At 50.6% G+C, this 18,747-nt stretch overlaps 1 protein-coding gene across 5 annotated transcripts; it reads left to right on the top strand.

The window, feature by feature from the left end:
- Positions 1-889: 889 nt before the first annotated feature.
- TGIF2 (TGFB induced factor homeobox 2) lies at positions 890-16,899 on the top strand. 5 transcript variants are annotated; one of them, XM_016219361.2, is made up of 3 exons: positions 890-980; positions 5,371-5,579; positions 14,843-16,899. In XM_016219361.2, exons 2-3 carry the CDS (start codon positions 5,388-5,390, stop codon positions 15,362-15,364), a joined length of 714 nt encoding a protein of 237 aa, XP_016074847.1. In that variant the 5' UTR covers positions 890-980; positions 5,371-5,387; the 3' UTR covers positions 15,365-16,899. The 5 variants fall into 5 exon arrangements, with proteins under 5 accessions (XP_016074847.1, XP_016074852.1, XP_016074850.1 ...); XM_016219366.2 differs by lacking the exon at positions 890-980 and adding an exon at positions 1,162-1,264; XM_016219364.2 differs by lacking the exon at positions 890-980 and adding an exon at positions 1,746-1,833.
- Positions 16,900-18,747: the final 1,848 nt, after the last annotated feature.

Below are 18,747 nucleotides of genomic sequence, written 5' to 3'. Positions count from 1 at the left end.
GTGGTCTGCCTCCTTCGAGGGCCTGCCTCAATGGGGTAAAGGCGCCGGCTCCGCGGTCGGACCCACCTGGGCTGAATGACACTGGTGGACTGTGTAACAAGAAGCAAGAGCCTCTCTGCCGCTCAGGGGCAAACCAGGGGCTGGTGTAACAGCACCTACCCCTGCAGGAGGGGGAGACGGGACGCCACGCCTGAAGCATCCCGCAGCGCCTTCAGAGCCGGCCGTGGGGACCTCGCGCCAGACCCTGCGGCTGCCCGCTGAGCGCTGGTGCGGGAGCCTTCTACCGACTCCCCGGCCCCTGCGGGCAGAACGGGCGTCGCACTCAGAGCCCCGTCCTCACCCGCGAGGGCTAAAGCCGCGGACCGACCGGGCCTCAGTTTCCTCTTGGTGCAAAGCGGGCACGCACACCGCCGGCGGGAGGTCCTGGTGGAGGGAGCGAACTTACAAACGTCGGAATTTACATTCCCTCTCCTCCAAGCAACGGCCCCCTCCCCGAGCGTGAAGCACCCTGTGGGCGCCCCGGAAACGCTCTCGGAAAGGAGGTGCGGGCCACTTCCTGCCCCCAGGCCCACGCTCGAGCCAGGGTCCCGGCACCCCCCCACGGAGGCCATGTGGCATTCCTGCGGGCGGGGTGGGCGCAGGAAGACGGTGCCCTCCCGGCCCCGCCCCCTCCGGGCGCAGTGGGCGGGTCAAAGCCCCTCGCGGCCGCCGGCACGCCCCGCGGGGGTGGGCGTAGCTCGGCGCGCTCCGCACAAAGTTTGTTTTCTCCTCCGGGCGGGTGGGGGAGGGCGAGGAGGGCGAGGGGGAGGCGGGGAGGAGGGGATCTGACGTCAGGCCGCGAGGTGCTTTCCAGCCGCGAGCTGTCAGGCCGAGTGTCAGGCCCGGCAGGTACGCGCGCGCTCCTCTGGCGCCCCCCGCCCCTAGCCAGGACGTCGCGGACCGAGCCCGAGGCCGCGTGGACTGAAAAGCCGCTCGGGAAAGTCAGTGTGGGGCGCAAGAGCGGAGGAGATTAGGGGCGGGGGGCGCGCGGACAACTTGGAAAGTTTATTTTCCCGGGCCGAGCGGGGGAGGGGGCGTCGTCCGGGCGCGTGCGATTGTGGGTGTGTGAGCTCGGGGGTGTTTGTGAGTCCCGACCGCAGAGTGCTGGCGGGGGCCGGTAGGGGGTGCCCCACCTCCCGGGAGAAAACTCGTTCGGGGGCCTTTTGGGGGACCCAGCTCCCTGGGATCCCACCATGGCAGACGGGCCTCCCCTGGCCCGGCCGGGGTGAGCGCGCGGGGGTGGGTTTGTTTGGTTTCAAAAGTGCACGTTGCTAACCGCCGGCAGCCCCCCCGCCGCGCTGCGGCCAAGTGGGCAAGGGGGCCACCGAGAGTGACAGCTGCGGGTGGGGGCAGCGGGAAGGGCCCGGAGCTGGGAGGGCCGGGGAGCCCGCGCGAGTTCCCCTTTCCTTTGGAACAAAGGAAAGTCTGTCTCTGAGGCATCTGTCACTCCCAGGCGGGCCAAGGAAGCGGGGCTCGGGGGGCCGGCGACCCGAAGAAAGTTTGTGCGCGCCGAGACCCTCGGGCAGGCCCAGCGTGAGCCGAGCCTCCAGCGGGGGAAGCGCTCCGTCTCCGGGGTAGGGGGCGGCCAACATGGAGTCCGGGCGCCGGGCTGGGGGGGGCGGTGCGGAGGTGGGAGCCCAGCCCCCTCCCCTCCCCTCCCCCTCCGGGCCGAGTTCGGAGCACAAAGCAGAGCGCGCAGGCTCGGCCAGCCCCGCGCCCCGAAGAGTCAGCCAGCGCCGAGCCGCGGGGGAAGGGGGTGGGAACCAAACTTTTTTCCTGCCCCGGGACAGACACGTGAGTTTTCTTTCTTCCAGAGCCCCCGCCCCACCGGATTGCGGGCCCGCGGGTGAGCTGGAGCGCCCCTTCTGAAGCGGGGTGGGGGTCTCAGGGGTGCAGGCGCCCCCAGCGCAGGCCGGTTCCCCACCACCCCGGGAGCCATGTGCTCTGACTCGGTCTGGGCCGCGGGGGAGGCTGCGCGCTTTGTGTGAACTGCTGGGAATGCAGCTCGAGTGCGCGGCCCAGGGGAGTGTCCGGCGGGCTGGGGACTTGTCAGAAAGTTCGTGTGGGAGTGACTGCAGGTCCGGCTCCTGGAGTGTGTAGTGGGGTGCACCGGGCGTGGTGTTGTGAGTTTGCTGCCTCAGGCCGGTTAGGGTAAGGACTGTTGGCTGGTGTGCTGACGTCTAGAGCTTTCCCAGTCTGAAAGATCGTGGGGGGGCGGGGCGGGGCAGTTGGAGTTCGTGGGTGGGCTTATATCCAGGAGTTGGGCTGGTTGTGTGGGTACCAGTTGATCGAGCTGGAAGTGGGATTTACTTGTAAACTGCGTGTGTGCTGTATTTGTCGGTGAAATGCATGGGGGTTCCAGGAGCTGAGAGACGACTTGGTGCTGTTAGAGAGTTGTCTGGTGTGAGCGTGGGGTGTCCATGTGGAATACCTCACCGGGTTGTAAGTGGGCTGAGGTGCAGGACATCATGGTGGAGAGGTCTGTGCAGGCTTGAGGGGTCGTCTCCATAGGCCAACCCTGGAACCTTGCAGCTGGAACTTGGCCAAGGTGGAATTTGTACAGATAACCTTGAGTAAACCCACAGCCTGCCAGGGCTGCATCCCTGAGCCCAGATCCCAACTGCCCTGGCCAGCCAAACTTCAGACACCTGACCTCAGAAAGCAGTCCGACTGTTGGTGCTCTCTGAGGACTGGCACCTCTAATCAGTGCCTGTCTCACCTCCTGGTGGCCTGGCTGGGCGGGGAGACCCTTCCCTCGAAAGCCTGGCCTAGCCAGCCCAGTTATCTGGGCTCTGGCCCAAGTTGAGGAAACAAAACCTGGGAAATGCCAGAGCCTGTTGGCCCAGCCTGCTGGGGAACTGTTAAAAGGCTGAGGAGGGGAGGAGTCTTGAGATTCTGGCATCAGCTTGGCCTAGAACTTTTGGTTTTAAAATGTAAATCTCTTTTGCATGTGTGAACAAGAAGTTAGTTAGGCTGAGCAACTGAGTTAGGTTGTGTTTAGGAAAACACCTCTTTCATTTTGAAGTAGGGGCTGAAGCCCAGAGAAGGGAGGAAGGACGTTTGCCCAAGGTGACATAGCCCGGTTGGAGCTACCGGAGCCCCTGCCTTGCTCATTTGTCAGGGCTTTTTTGGAGTTGATTCTGGGACCAGGCCAGGAGCTAGGTCACAAAGGAGAATGTCTGAGAGACAACCTGTAGGGATGTCTCAACACTCTGCAGGGCACACAGTAGGTGCACAGTACATGTTAATTTCATGGATTGCTGTAGGACCATGGTGACTGATAGTTTCCTGACTCCTCACTGGGTCTTGGGAGACCTGGGAGGCAAGATTGTATGGAGTAAGGGTGGGGGAGAAAACTACCTTGGTCCAAACCTCTATATTATATATACGATATCCTAGATGTGAGTATTGTGTGTTTTTCCCCAAAGCAGTTTTATTGAGATATAATTCACATACCATAGAACTTAACAATTTAAAGTGAACAAAACAAGTGGTTTTTAGTATAGTTGAAATTTAAAGAACATGGGTTTGGACTGTGCAGGTCCACTTAAGTGTGGAATTTTTTCAGTAAATACCTGGCCCTGGCCAGGTAGCTCATCTGTTATACCAAAGGGTTTTGGGTTCGATTCCTGGTCAGGTCTGATCCCAGCTCGGGTGAGTACAGGAGGCAGCCAATCAATGTTTCCCTCTCTCCTGCCACCTCCCTTCCACCTTCCCTCCTTCTCTAAAAATCAATAAAAACATATTCTTGGGTAAGGATTAACAAAGTAAATAAAAAAATACCTGTACTGTTTTCATCTGTGGTTTGAAGTCCATGGATACATTGATCTATGCCATTTTTTTTAGAGGACTTGAGCATCTGCTGATTTGGGTATCAACCAATCCCCTGTAAATACCAAGGAACAACTAAGTTTTGGGGGAGTCAAAAGTTATTCAGTTTTTCAAGTGTGTGGGGCTTGGCATACCTAACCCCCCCACACTGTTCAAGGGTGAACTGTATATTAACAACTATGCAACCATCACCATCAATTTTAGAACATATTTATCACCTCAGAAAAACTTCCATACCCTTTATCACCTGTCCCCTTCCAGCTATTCTGGACATTTCATTAAAGTGGAATTATATAATGTGTTCCTTGTAATGTGTTTTTTTCATTTAGCATAATATGTTATTAAAAATGTGTCTTTATTGACTTCAGAGAGAAGAAGGGAGAGGAAAGAGAGAAATAGAAACATCAGTCATGAGAGAGTCATTGATCAGCTGCCTCCTGCATGTCCCCCACTGGGGACTGAGCCGGCAAAGTGGGCAGGTGCCCTGACTGGGAATCGAACCTCGATCTCCTTGATCGTAGATCGATGCTCAACCACTGAGCCATGCGGGCTGGGCAAGCATATTTTCAAGGTTCATCTGCATTGCAGCATGGATCAGGACTTTTTATGGCTAAATAATATTGCACTGTATGGATGGGATAGACCTCATTTTATTGATAGACACTTGGGTTATTTCCACTGTTTGCTTTTTAAAACGTTTTTATTTATTGATTTGAGAGAGAGAGGAAGGGAGACAGATCAACATCAATTGACTCCTTTATGTGCTCTAATGAATCAAACCCACAACCTTGGCGTATCAGGTAGACTGTCTAACCAACTGAGCTACCTACCCGGCCAGAGCTACACCTCTTGCTATTATGAATAATGTTGCTATAAACATTTGTGTACAAGCTTTTGTGTGGACATAAGTTTTCATTTCTCTTGGGTAGATTACCTACGAGTGAAATTATTGGATCACATGGTAACTATTTAAAAGCTCTAGTATCTCGGGTGGCTTTCTTAATTTCTCTGGTCCTTGGTTTGCTCATCTATAAAATGATAATAGTAGTGTCCCCCTTACAAGGGTTTTGTTAGGATTTAATGAGATAATAAATGCAAAGTGTTCTATACAGAGCATGGAAAAGAGACCTCAGTGGTAACTGTAATTATTTCTGGTCTGGTACTCCTTATTAATGAACTGCCATTTACAGGGAACACTTTGTAAAGTACATGGTTGTCTAACCACTATGCTATACACCTGAAACTAATACAAAATAGTATTGAATGTAAAGTAACTGAACATTTTTTTCATTTAGTTCATTAGTCATCTCCTGAAACAGAGGCACCTTAGACTCATCCCTTCTAGCTTACCTAGGCTAGGGTATGGCCTGAGACTTTGAGTTGCAATTTCCCCATAGTTCTGTGTTTTGGGCTCTAATAATGGTGTGTTTAGAGACTAGAAAACGGGTGAGAGGCAGTGCATGGTAATAATGTCCCCATCCCCTTTGTCACTTGTTCCAGCTTAGCCCCTAGACATCATGTCAGACAGTGATCTGGGTGAGGAGGAAGGCCTCCTCTCCCTGGCAGGCAAGAGGAAGCGCAGAGGGAACCTGCCCAAGGAGTCGGTGAAGATCCTCCGCGACTGGCTGTACCTGCACCGCTACAACGCCTACCCCTCTGAGCAGGAGAAGCTGAGCCTCTCTGGACAGACCAACCTGTCTGTGCTGCAGGTAAGGAGGGGCAGCAGGAGACCTGGGTTCTAGTCCTATCCCAGCCCTGTCCCTGACTCACTGTGTGGCCTTAGGATGGTCACTTCCCTCTGGGCCTCAGTTTCTTTTCGGCCAGATGAGAACACCCAGTCCCCCTGCCTCAAGGGAGGACAGTGGCATGAGGTCACTGCAGCTAGATTTCAGGTTTTTGAGAGTCCTGAAGAGGCAAGGAATTGTTACTTCTGTCGAGGCGTCTCATTCACATTGGAGGTTGGGGGAAGGTGAGAATGCACTGAGTGTCTGGAGTTCAGCCCCAGCCCCAGAGTGATGCTTGGATGGTGACTTGGTTGCAGGGGACAGCTGATGATCTGCAGTGTGGTTAAAATTGGGTTAGAATAATGGTCAAGGAAAGGGCAGAAGTCAGATTCTGGGTTCAAAACCCAGTTCTGCCACATAGAAGCTGCGGACCACATCTTAATTTCCCCATCTATAAAGTGCGGATCCCAGTCCTCTCCTTCCTGACTGAACTGTTGTGAGGAACAGATTCAGAACTGGATGTGAGTGTGCTTTGAGTAGAGTACATTCAGGAGATTGTTATCCACTTTTTGTCAAAGTGCAAGATATTATCTCCTTTGAATTGCCTCAGTTGCTGACATACAGGTATTTTGTTGTTTTCTTGGTGCTGAGGCAGGACACCCTGGTCTTCCTTGCCTCCAGTTTGCCTCTCACCTACCTGAGACATACAGAGCAGGGCCTCAGCCTAGCAAAGGCCTACCCCCTGCCTCCCTTTCCACCTCTGTCCTTTCCTAGCCATTTCTCCAATCCATGATATGGTTTCTCCCTCCTTCCTTTACTCCATTGTGAACCTCCCAGGTCTTCCTAGCTCCTGTCCCTCCTCCTCGAAGTCTCATGGTGAGTATTTGGTCCTCAGAACTCCTGTCACCTGACTTACCTGCCGGGCAGTGCTTAACTGGAGTCTGCCTGTAAGAAAGGCTCTAGTTTACAGACTCTGATTCAGATCCTGTCTTTTCCACAAGAGGAAGCCTGCACTTTGGCTGTGTCACTGCCTCCTCGCTGAGCCTCGGGTTTCCTCTTCTGAAAAAGGGAGGTGACCGTAGAACTTTGGCAATGTGTAAGGAGGAGGGACTTGAAGAGAGCATCAAGGCTCACTGTGAGCTGTCAGCACAGAGTGGGTGCTTCTACTCCTATTCCTCCTGATCTCTCCTAGGTCATAGGTCTTGGACTGACCCCAGGTGTCTAGCAGTGCGTAGCATCTCACAGTGTACTGCAAAACACTCCACTATGCCCAGCTCTATGCTGAGCAGAGTTGGGGTCCCAGAGAGGAACCAGACTCATTCCTACCCTCAAGGAGGATGCAGTCGGGGATGGAGTAGCAGGAAAGACTTCGCCACTGTTTGCAAGAAGTGATCACTGCTGGGGACAGAAGGCAGCAGAGAGCCAGGGCAGGGCTTCAGAGCTGCTCTGGAGCCTGAGAGCCAGTATTTCTTAGACAGCCTAGCCTCTTTGTTGGTCTTCCTGCCTTCAGCCTTGTTCCTTCAGTCCATTCTCTTGAACACAAAAGTATAAACATGATTGTGTCACATAATCCACAGACCCTATTGACTTCCAGATAGAGTCCACACTCCTTAGGTACTCAGCAATCTCATCTCCGTTCTCTCTGCCCCTGGAGCCCTCTGGGCCTCCAGGCCGCCTCCCTTGGTTTCTTCCTGATCGTTCTGAACCTGGCTCACTCCATTTAAGCATGTTCTTTTGAAAGCATCTCTTGATTCTTCAGGCCTAGGTTCAAGGCCACTGCTATATATCCCACTGTGCTTCATACCTGTGCTGTCAAACCACTGGTCCCACTGTATTGAAATTGCTTTTTGTCAGGGACACTGTTTCTCAAACCTGAGTAATGGACCATCTCCTTTTTTCATTTTTTAAATATATCTTTATTGATTTCAGAGAAAGGAAGGGAGAGGGAGAGAGAGATAGAAACATCAATAATGCGAGAGTTGTCATTGATCGGCTGCCTCCTGCACGCCCCTGACTGGGGATCGAGCAACCCAAGCATGTGCCCTGACCGGGAATCGAACCACGATCTCCTGGATCCTAGGCTGATGCTCAACCGCTGAGCCACACCCAGCCGGGCTGTACCATCTCCTTTTAAAGAAAATATTTTTATTATCACATCATTTAAGTGTGTACAAACTGAAAACTAAGTAAAAATGTCTTGCTTTTGTTCTTATACTCAACTATAAAATAAACAGTTTTCCAAAGTAAGTGAATGTAAAACCAGTGAGATTCCATCTAACTGCATTACTGTAAAATGGGTGGTGGTGTGCTGACTGGGCTGTGGTGTGGAGTATGATAGAGGCACTGACCAGTTAAGCAAGTTTGGGTTTCCACAGGCCACGGTGCACCTGCTTATAATCACAACAGAAACAAAGCCACAGTGTTCTTGTGGGGAACTAGTGGACCCCTAGGGCGGCATATCCCCAGATCCCACTTAGAGAAATGTATGTCTGGGACAAGGATTAGCTGGAGACTTCTGACAAAGGCCTTGCTGGATCCCTGGTCCCTGGTGGGAGGGGTTCCAGTGGCCACCCTGCAGTAGAGTCATGCCAAGAGTTAAAAAGCAGTGGGGACCACCTGGCACTCCTTGATGGAAACTCTACTATGAATCCCCAGCGTACACCTCTCCTTGGAGGTCTCACAGGCCCCTCAAGTTTTCTATCTTGGTCCAAACATTGGCACCCCTCTACTTAAAATTAAAACCCTTCAGTGGTTCCTGCCAACCTAATGACAACATCACCTGTCCCTATCTGCATAGCCAGCTTCATCCCTGGCACCCCTCCATGTTCCTGCCATACTGATAGACACCCCAGACCATTTGCTTCTTCCACCCAACCAGGGAGACTGCTGTGCCTTCCCACAGCGCTCTGACTGACTGGGTCAGCATTTGGACCCTTGACTAAACTCCAGGGGCTGGTCTCATTTATCACTATATCCCAAGTGTTTAGCTCAGTGCCTTGTATCTGGTAGGTGCTCCGGAAATAATTGTTGCAGTGACAGAAAGTGAAGATAAAAGTGTTGGAAATGTCAACCGGCAGGACCTCAGAAGTAAGGAAAGGTGGCTCATCCATCTGGAAAAATGGGCTTAAGTCCCTGGAGGCAACTCTTTTTCCCGTACTTAATTTTTAAGATTTCATTGTTTATTAAAAACATTTGCAAATACTGTATTCACAAAAGAGGATATTCTAATGAACCCCTGGTACCAATCACTTGGCTTCAACAGGCATCAACATTTTGCCAAGGCCTGTTTTCTTCTTTCCCCGGGGACATCTCTTTTGATTGTCTCTTTAACCGCCCAGGAGCTATCTTATTAGCAAGTCAATGAGTCATTTAACTAACTGGTTTGCTGGTACTTGCCCAGGGCTAGGCAAGTGAGACGGTAAGAACCACCACGAAAGTCATTTATGAAGGATTTTTCACAGGTCCCTGTCACCCACCTCAGTCCACTTTATTGCTGTGGTTTTTGACTGGTCTAAGGGCTGTGTTGAGGGGGGAGGTAAGCGTGGTAGGGAGGTTCAGGCCCCATTCCTTCACTCTGTAAGGCCCAGTGCTGTGTGCTGGAAACTCAGAGGTAGAACTGGAACTTCCCAGACCTCAGCTAGCCTCAGGGGAGGGAGGAGAGGAGGGAAGACTTTATTTAAAAGACTAAGAGTTGCATGCAATTAATTTCCAATGTGTGTGCTTTGGAAAGGCTTCTCTCAGGGAGCAGCAGGTGAATGGAGTCCTCACAGACTTGAAGGAATGGGAGGTAGGGTCAGCAGTCCCTCTGGTATGGGAAACCAAACAGGCAAGAAAGGAGCCTGCTGCCCTGGCCAGTTTAGCTCAGTGGTTAGAGCGTCGACCCGCAGACTAAAGGGTCCTGGGTTCGATTCCGGCCAAGGGCATGTACCTCAGTTGCAGGCTTGATCCCCATCCCTGGTTGGGGTGCATGCAGAGGCAACCAATTAATGTGTTTCTCTCACATCGATCTTTCTCTCTTCCATGCTCTCTGGAAAGCAATGAAAAAAATATCCTCAGGTGAGGATTTTAAAAAAAGAAACAGAAAGGAGCCTACTGTAGAGGTGGCAAGGCGTGGCCTGGCCTGACTCTTGGCAACCGCTTATCCTTTGACGCTACTCTCCTTACTCTGGTGCCAAAGCTGGCTGCCTCTCGATTCTTCCTACCAGCAACCTCTTGTCTCCCCACCTCATGGCCTTTCATCTGTATGTATATTTTTTTGAGCTTCAGCCCACAAGGACAAGTTAAACCAGTGGGTTAAACCATTGGTTCCTATGCCCCAGCGGCAGAACTCTGGGGAACTTAAAAACACATATTCCTGACTCCCCCTCCCTCCCCCACCAGATCTATAAAACAGATGAGAAGTAGCTATTTCTTTCCTTTTCTTCTATATAGAGAGAGAAACACTGATTTGTTGTTCCACTTAGGCATTCATTGGTTGATTCTTGTATTAGGACAGTGCTCTAACCAACCTAGCTACGCGGCCAGGGCCAAAATACCTATTTCTTAAAATCATCCTCAAGGTGATTCTAATACAGCCAGCCTGCCTTTAAGAGCACTCAGATGTGGTAGTCACAACACAAATGGAGATACTGTGAAATTTGGGAAAGGTCTCTCCAAGAGCCTTCACTTCCCTCCCCTCTTTCACAGCTGAAAAGACATTAAGATTAAAGCACTGTGTTGCCTTGTCAAATGCCCTGCTCTGATCCTCATGACCTTCACCCGCTTCCTGGTGCCCCTCCCACTCCCATTTGCCACAGTGATTCCTCCCATGTCCTTCATCTCAGCCACTGATAAAAAATGAAAAAACACTGACAGGGCAATAGCCTTTCAGACAGGGCCTGTTTTATGGTCAGACAGGCTTTCAGGCACCCAGTCTGTGTTTTGCCGTATCAATCACAGAATTCACCTTGGCATTCTCCCTACCACCTCCCCAAGGACCTAGAGTGGGAATGAGTCACATGCTCTTTTCCTGGCTTAGGCATGAGTTGGGCAGCTGGAAGGGGCTACAGAAAATCCCGATAGCCTGTTATCACAGCTGGCATTGGCGGTGCACTCAGGCCTCCTGCGCTTACCCGGTCCCCCCTCAGCTGTGTATTTCTATCGGATGAGAAGACAAAACAGACAGTAGCCTGCCAAGTTTTCTGCAGACCATGGGGAGTGTTGGAGGGGGGGTGGGGTGTCTTTTCTGCTGTTCTCAGAATTAGAAGCCAAAATGGGAGCTGCAGCTTGGGGCTAGATGCCCACACAGCTTCGAGAACATGCCCAGGTTCCCATCCTCAGGACTGCTTTCTCAACAAAGACACTTCGTCCCTACCTCCCTTGACCCAGGTCACTCATCTGTTTCCCCTGCATATAGGGGTAGGTGGAGAGGTACAGTGCTCTTCTGAAGCACTGGTAACTGAGGAGGCAGTTGTAGACAGAGGGATGGAAGCAGCTGAAAAGGAGAAAAGGCCTTAGGCTGATTCTCTCCAGTTCTTTCACCTGCCTGGAAACAGGCTGTCTGGACCAGATCCGTTTGCACTTGTGACCTTGAGCAAGTTACTGAACCTCTGATCAGGGTCTTTTTCTTTTAGGGTTCCAATAAAATGGAGATCCTCACAGAACCTGTCTCAGGCTGCTGAAGGTTAAATGAGTCATTAGACGGGAAATGTTCAGAACAACACCTGATATTTTTTGGTTTAACAAGTGTTTGCTTTTAGAATGATGATAATGGTTACTCAGCCCCCTGCTCTGTTCCTGTTTGGTAAGACACTGTAAAGCAGAGTAAGAAAAGCAGTAGGGGCCTTGAAGCCAGGAGACCTGGGTTTGAATCCCAGCTTTGTTCTCAGAGTCTGTGTGACTTTGGGCAAGTTCTTTCATCTCTTTGAATTCCAGTTTCTCCTTTGGTACTTTGTGACACTGCTCACACCCTTCCAGGGATAAGTGAGAACACCAGGGGCAGGGTCCTTCCAGGTTGGACTGGAGAAGGGAAAGAAAGAAGGCTCTGGTTCTGCCATGCCCAGGAGCTTTCCCATTCTGACAGAGCCAGGGGCCTAGTACTATCCTTGGATTCCCTGTGGAATGGATGCAGCTGTAGCCTGCTGGGCAGAGACCCATGCCAATTTCAGGCACCAGCTCCTGTCATAGGTGGCTAGCCCTTCAGCTGGGTAGACAGACAAGAGTCCATAGGAAGGTGGTGCCCAAGGGCTTGCCTGGGTGTCTGCCAAGAAAGGTGATAGGCAGAGGTAGAATTGATACAGGACCCCTGAGGAGAGCTGGGCCTTTGATCCATTCAGCAAATGTTAGAGGAATGTTTTGAACAACATGGCACATTGCTGCCGCCCACACAGTTCCCAGCACCCCGGCACACAGAAGGGGCAGGAGAGGGGGTTCCCATCTTTTCTTCCTCCTGGTGCATGCTCTGTAAGTATCTGTGGATAAATTGAGAGAGGACACAGGACTAAGAGAAGGACCTAGAGTGGCATTTAGGTCAAGCCACTGTTTAGGCCTTTTTAGTCTTTTACTGAGGTGTTCTGGCCTAGTGGGATCAGCCCTGCCTGCTTCTGTCAGTTTCTTAAACCATACCCTTTCCTGCCTCAGGACCCTGACATTTGCTGTTCCCTCTGTTTAGAACATTCTTCCCTCAGCTTTCTATACGGCTGGCTTATTCTTCAGGTCGCAGCCTTCCCAGACCCCTTATCTACGGAAGTCTCTTATCTTTATATGCTACCCTTTTTTTCATGTCCGTTTCCTCCCTGGTACCTATTGGTGCCTATTCACTGTATTTGTTCATTGCCAGTCTCCACAACCAGATGGACTAGAAGTGCCACAGGGCAGAGTGCATGTCCGTTTAATTCACAGAGGGATCACCAGCACCAAGAACTATGCACATAGTAAGTGCTCAATAAGTATTGTTTGAGTGAGCACGAAGCCTTGAAAAGGAGAGCAATAGGAAAGTGAGAAGTTCTAACCTGTTTTGATGAACAAAAGATGCTGGGCTCTGAGGCTCTGTGACAGCCTGAGAGAGATTCAGACAGGAGGGGCTCCTGCTCCTCCAGATTCAAAGGCCAAACCGACAGAAGCTTGGGGATCCCTGGCCAGAGGTGGACTTCTGCCTGACTTCTCCAGGCTGAACTTTACGAATGTTCAACAGTAAAATGGGAATTGATCATAGTCAGAGCTGATGTAACTATGAAAAGAAAATTGTGTAGATGTTCAGGGCTCAGTAAATGGCAGCTATCGGTAAAATCACAGCGAAAGCTCCCAGAAAGGTGCCCATACCTGTGGATACCTACCAGGCCACACCCACCATGCCCAGCCTTAATATCCACAGTTTCTAACGTTTCTTCTCACCTACTACTTCTGAGATAGCAAGAATGGTATTAGGCAGCTTTTCCCCTTTGGTGGCCCCTCCAGTGGAGGGCAAGAGGGACAAGGACTTGAAAAAAATGGTAGGGGGTTGTATTTGCCTGCTTAAAGGAAGGGTTAATGTTTTTAAAACAGATTTGTTTTTATGACCTTACACCAGCCATGCAGCTAAGAAACTGTTTCCTAGTCTCATACATACCTTTAAAAATAATGCTCAGGTGAGCTCTTGTAGGATCCGTCTTGCCACATTTCCAAGCCATTAGGAATAAATGAGAGAAAAGAGGGTATGAGTGGTCTTTTTTAGATGGTCAAGGATGCCACATTTAGGTGCCTGCTGCTCTCCTGTGTGCAGAAACTATTCACACTTTTCCTGAACAGCTGTCTACCCTCACGGTGTCATTCATCCGTATATGAAAAGAAACTGCCAGGCCCTATACCAGCTGTAGGCGAACAGAGAGGTGTTTTGAATCCATTTCCTCTCCTCTGGCCCTATTGCTGATACCATAGATCAGCCAAGACTTGGAGGAGTAAGCCAGCCATTCTCAGGTGGAAGAGAGGACACTTCAGAAAGAAGAAATGTCATGTGCAAAAGGCATCATGGAGCTATTTAAAAAACCCCCCAAAACACAGAGTCTGATGAAGGGCTGGTGAGCAATTTCATGCTGAAGACTAATACAAGGGCTGGAAATAGAGGCCATGACTGATGGGAGGGTTTAACACCAGGCTCGGGTGTCTAGACTTGACCCTGTAGGCTGTAGGAGACAAATGGCAGTTTTCTAGAACAGGAGTAACAGTCATTGCATTTTAGAAAGAGAAGTGACAACCTGCGGAGAGGCTGGGTGGGAGAGCCATGAAGCTGTTAAAAAGAATCCAGGCAGACGTGGTCAGGGTGCTAGATGTGTCCTGGCTTTGCAGCATAACACTTAACAGTGAGAAATTTCATGCCTCATGCATAGGTCTAAAAAGATTGATCTAAACCGTGAATTAGATGGGAATATGGGGTAAAGGTTAAATGGTAGCTTTCTGAGCAGCGTGTTTGAAAAAAGACTTAAGGTTGTTGGCTGAACACACATTCAAATGGAGCCACTGATCCAGTTGAAACAGTAATTTTCTCCTATATGACAGTCCCTGGTGTCTTTATGGCCTGCAGCAAGACTCTGCTCTAGAAATTTAGGAGTGAATCACCTTGGCACCATTACCTCTCTCCTTCTACACCCATGTTCAACTGGGCACCAGGTCCTTTCGTTTCCAATTTCCCAAATAGATCAAACAGTTGTCAACTTGACACCTCCTGTAATGTAACCTTTCTACCTGCTTCCACTGTTTTCCACGTAGCAAGTTGCTCCTTTGCTTAAAACCCTCCTACACTTCCCATCACCCTTAGAATAAAGAGCTAAACCCCCATCATAGAGGCAACTTCTAGTTACCACTCTGAGCTCCAGCCATGTAGACCTGCCTTCTCGGAGTTCCTCATCGGCACTCTGCTTCCACCTCCTACAGGGCCTTTTCAGAGGCTGATGCCCCTAAATCGAAAGTTCCTCTCCCCACCTCCCACCTAAACTACTACTCATCCTTCAGATCTCAATTTAGGAGCCATTTCCTCGGAGAATACCACCCTGAGTCCACAAAGATTAGATTGGCCTTTCCATTATTGTCTCCCAACAGCACGCCATTGTACCTTGCCTTCATTGGCGGAGTCACTGTTGCAATTTTATATTTATTTGTATGATTTCTTCTTTAGCCTCTCTGAGGACTAGGATTGTGTGTATGTTGTTTGCTGCTGTATTTTGGGGCCTAACATAGGTGCTTCATAGCTGGTTTTGATTTAGTGAACTGATCGCAGTCTCTTCCCCTCATTCCAGATATGTAACTGGTTCATCAACGCTCGGCGGCGGCTTCTCCCAGACATGCTTCGGAAGGATGGCCAAGACCCCAACCAGTATACCATATCCCGCCGCGGGGGCAAGGCCTCAGATGTGGCCCTCCCCCGTGGCAGCAGCCCCTCGGTGCTGGCTGTGTCTGTACCGGCCCCCACCAATGTGCTCTCCTTGTCTGTGTGCTCCATGCCGCTCCACTCAGGCCAGGGGGAAAAGCCAGCAGCCCCCTTCCCACAAGGGGAGGTGGAGCCCCCCAAACCCCTGGTGACCCCTGGTAACACACTCACCCTGCTGACCAGGGCTGAAACCGGAAGCCCCACTGGTGGACTCTTCAACACACCACCACCCACTCCCCCAGAGCAGGACAAGGAGGACTTCAGCAGCTTCCAGCTGCTGGTGGAGGTGGCGCTGCAGAGGGCTGCTGAGATGGAGCTTCAGAAGCAGCAGGACCCGTCGCTACCATTACTGCACACTCCCATCCCCTTGGTCTCTGAAAACCCCAAGTAGGCATCTGCCAACAGGGTGCTCGAACCTCGAGCCAGCTGTCCTGGGTTTCTGTTTTGGTTCCCTTTCATACAGAGGGTTTTCTTTGGATCACTGCCAAACATCAGGATCATCTCCTCTGTCCAGGGTCTTCAGCAGGAAGACGCTAGCTGGTGTCACTGCACTGTGATGGGGACCTCTCCTCTGCTGACTGCCGTTTCTCCAGGCCTCTTCAAGTGATGAGACCAAGAGAGCGGAAACAGGCATGGTGCTGCTGCTACTTCTCCAGAGAATCTGCAGGACACCTTTGTTCCAGCCTGCTTTCCTGGGCTGGACACAGGAAACCTGCCAAGTTCAGACCTATGCTGGGTCCTAGTTGCCCCTGAGCCAGACACTTTATTAAGCAAAGTGTGGACATTCCAAGTTCATAAGTGTGAACAAAACAAAAGAGGAACCCAGTAGATACAACAGAACCGACTCCAGTTGAATGTTCAGGTTTTTGCTAACCTTGGTGTTCATTTCTCCCTTTTTGCTGTGGTTTGCGTTCATGGGGGCAGCCCAGGTGTGGGGATCAGAGTGCATTGCATGATGACCTGGGAAAGAGCCACCCGCAACAGGTGATTATTTTGCAAGGAAGGAGTATTTTTGTTTGGGGGACCAGCTAAATCTCTGCAGAATTCCAAATAGTTGTTTTATTGTTGGTTTGGTTTACCAAAAAAAGGAGGAAAAATACTTTTACAGGCTCTGGCTTTTCCGTATCAGGCACAGGAGGCTGATAAAGCCAAAGCCGACGAGCGGGCACAACAGGGAATCTGACCAAACCTCCTAGGCGCGGGGCAGAGAAGGGTGATTAAACCGGAGAGGTGTTTTTTTTCTATTTTTGTTTTTACTGTGCTTTTGGGGGGGTGGGAGAAATAAGCTAGACTGAAGCAGTAGGGTCTTTGTTTTTTCTCATTAATGTTTTCCCCTTCTTTATCCGTGAAAGTTTTGCCCGGAGGCCTGAGTTTTGGATTCCTTTAGGAACTTGGATTAGTGGGGCCAGAATGTCAAAAGCTCCATCTACTGGCAGCTTTTCCCACTATGGGGGCAGGAAACTATTTCTGGAGGAAGCAGGGAATATAGTGCCCCCAGCTGCCTGAGGAACTGTCTTCAGAGGAGGCTGGGGCGGGAATTATGCAGCCTGTTCACCGGGACTGTCTTTGTGTTGCACCTTTCCTTAAATTGGAGTTGCAGAGGCCCCTGCCCTGAACTTCACTGTGAAACAGGTCACAATTGGTCTTGTTCTCCTCCCTCCCCATTTTTTATTTTGCTATTTCATTGCTGACAGCGTTCAACAGCAGTATACCCCATCTTTATATATCCTAAGAAACACTAATTCTAGGTTATTATTAGCCAAAATATTTTTGTTCTGAATGACATTGTTACTGGGCCAAAAGACAGGTCAGGAGCCCCAGCCTGTAGTTTCCTGAAGTTGCCAGGTCAGGCACAAGGGGGAGAGTTACTGGGTGTTGACTGACTTGGTTAGGTCTGGCCAGGAGAAAAGGCAGAAACAGGTGTTCTGTCCTTTCTGGGATGATCCCTGAAGACTGCAGGGAGGTACCCTCACTTCCGAGTGGCTCGGCACACCTATTGCTGTGGGAGTGGGGATTGGTATTTACGAAGAAGGAGCTTTATCTGAGTGGGCAGGTTTCCTAAAGCTCTATCTTTTGCCTCCTCCCTCCTCCTGTGCCCTCTCCTTGCATGCCGGGAAGGGGATCAGGGATCCTCACCCTCCTGAGGCCCAGCTAGGGAAGAATGAACGTGAACATGGCAGCTTCAAGATTAGTTGAAGCTGCTGTTTGCCCGGCCTCTTCCACCCCACCCATGTCTGTGAGCCCAGGTCTGGTGTGACTGTTGCAAGACACTTGTAGCAGGGGACTCTGGAAGTGTATTGGGCTGGGGTGGGACTTTTCCTTCCAACAATGCACTGAGCAATGGAGGTGGTGAGCGGTGCGGGAGCCATGCTGCTGAATTCTAGTTGGCATTCCCCCCTCCCCCTTGTGCGAGATAGGGAGGCTGGGGGTGGGGCAGCCTCTGCTTAGTTTGGTTGTGAGGTAAACCTGGAGGAGAAGCACAATTATCCCATTGAAATAATTGAGCAGAAAACTACTGTAAATAAGTTTCATTTTTGTCAAATAAAGTTGTTTTGGGTTTTGTTTTGTTTTTGTTTTTCAAGCAGAAACAGATTGACCCACTGTGACCCTGGGCCCAGCCTGGAGATGGAGCAACTGCTGAGTTCTTGCTCTGCATTACCTTTCACCCTCCCTCTCGTAGCCACCTGAAGCGTACACTCTGCAGCCTGACTTCCTTGGCCTCAACCCTGTTCCATGTCCCATTCATCAGTGTGCAGGGAGCACATGCATCCCCAGCTGGACCAGTCTTCCTGGGATCAGAAGTGAGCTTTGGGTTTGCTAAGTAGTGAGGGCACTGAGGGAGCTGGCAGCTTTTCCCTCTCCCTCTCCCAGTGAGAAAGGAGCATGGCTGCAGTATGAAGCCAGCACAAAAGCAGAGGTGAGATGGATGCTGCAGTCCTATCTGAAACCAGTACCACCTCTGGACTTCCCCATTACGTAAGCTGGTAAACTCCCCTTTAAAAAAAAAAAAATATATATATATATATATATATATATATATATATATATATATATTGATTTCAGAGAGGAAAGGGGAGGGAGAGAGAGAGAAACATCAATGATGAGAGTGTCATTGATCGACTGCCTCCTGCACGCCCCCGACTGGGGATTGAGCCTGCAACCAGGGCATGTGCCCTGACCAGGAATCAAACCCCAATCACCTGGATCCTAGGTGGACGCTCAACCGCTGAGCCATGCTCAGCCGGGCAAATTCCCCTTTCTAAAAAAGCTAGCCGGGGGTTGCATTTATGTCAGAGCAATAATGACTATACATAGTGATTGCAGCCCAAACAGTACAAAATCTGCAACAGTAGTTAACAGTCTTGCTATGTGCATGGGGCTGCACTGTTCATTCTCTCTCAATTTCTACACAAGAAACGAGATGCCCTTCTCACAGGTAAAGAAACAGGACTTGTTATTTGCTGATTCTAAGTGGAGCTAAGAGATGAATTCAGGTGTTTGAAGGTCACCTTGAGGTCTACCCAGACTTATTTGAACTAGTGATGGGCAGTTCACAGCCTACTGGCATCCAGCTGTCTAACATGGTTGGGGCTAAGCACTGAAAGTTTCTTCTATTGAACCAAATTGGCTTCTTCCTAATTTCTCCCTATTACACCTGGATGAAGGGTATCAAATCTCCCACAGGTCATGCTCCTTTAGGAATTTGGACAACTTCCCTGCTCAAGTTCCCAAGATGAAAGAGCCCCAATTTAGCCATTCATTGGCCCAAGGTCC

Source organism: Miniopterus natalensis, chromosome 7 (assembly GCF_054644295.1).
Source record: "Miniopterus natalensis isolate mMinNat1 chromosome 7, mMinNat1.hap1, whole genome shotgun sequence".
NCBI lineage: Eukaryota > Metazoa > Chordata > Mammalia > Chiroptera > Miniopteridae > Miniopterus > Miniopterus natalensis.
The sequence above is the reverse complement of the archived record's forward strand: the minus strand, read 5'-3'. Positions and strand labels throughout refer to the sequence as shown.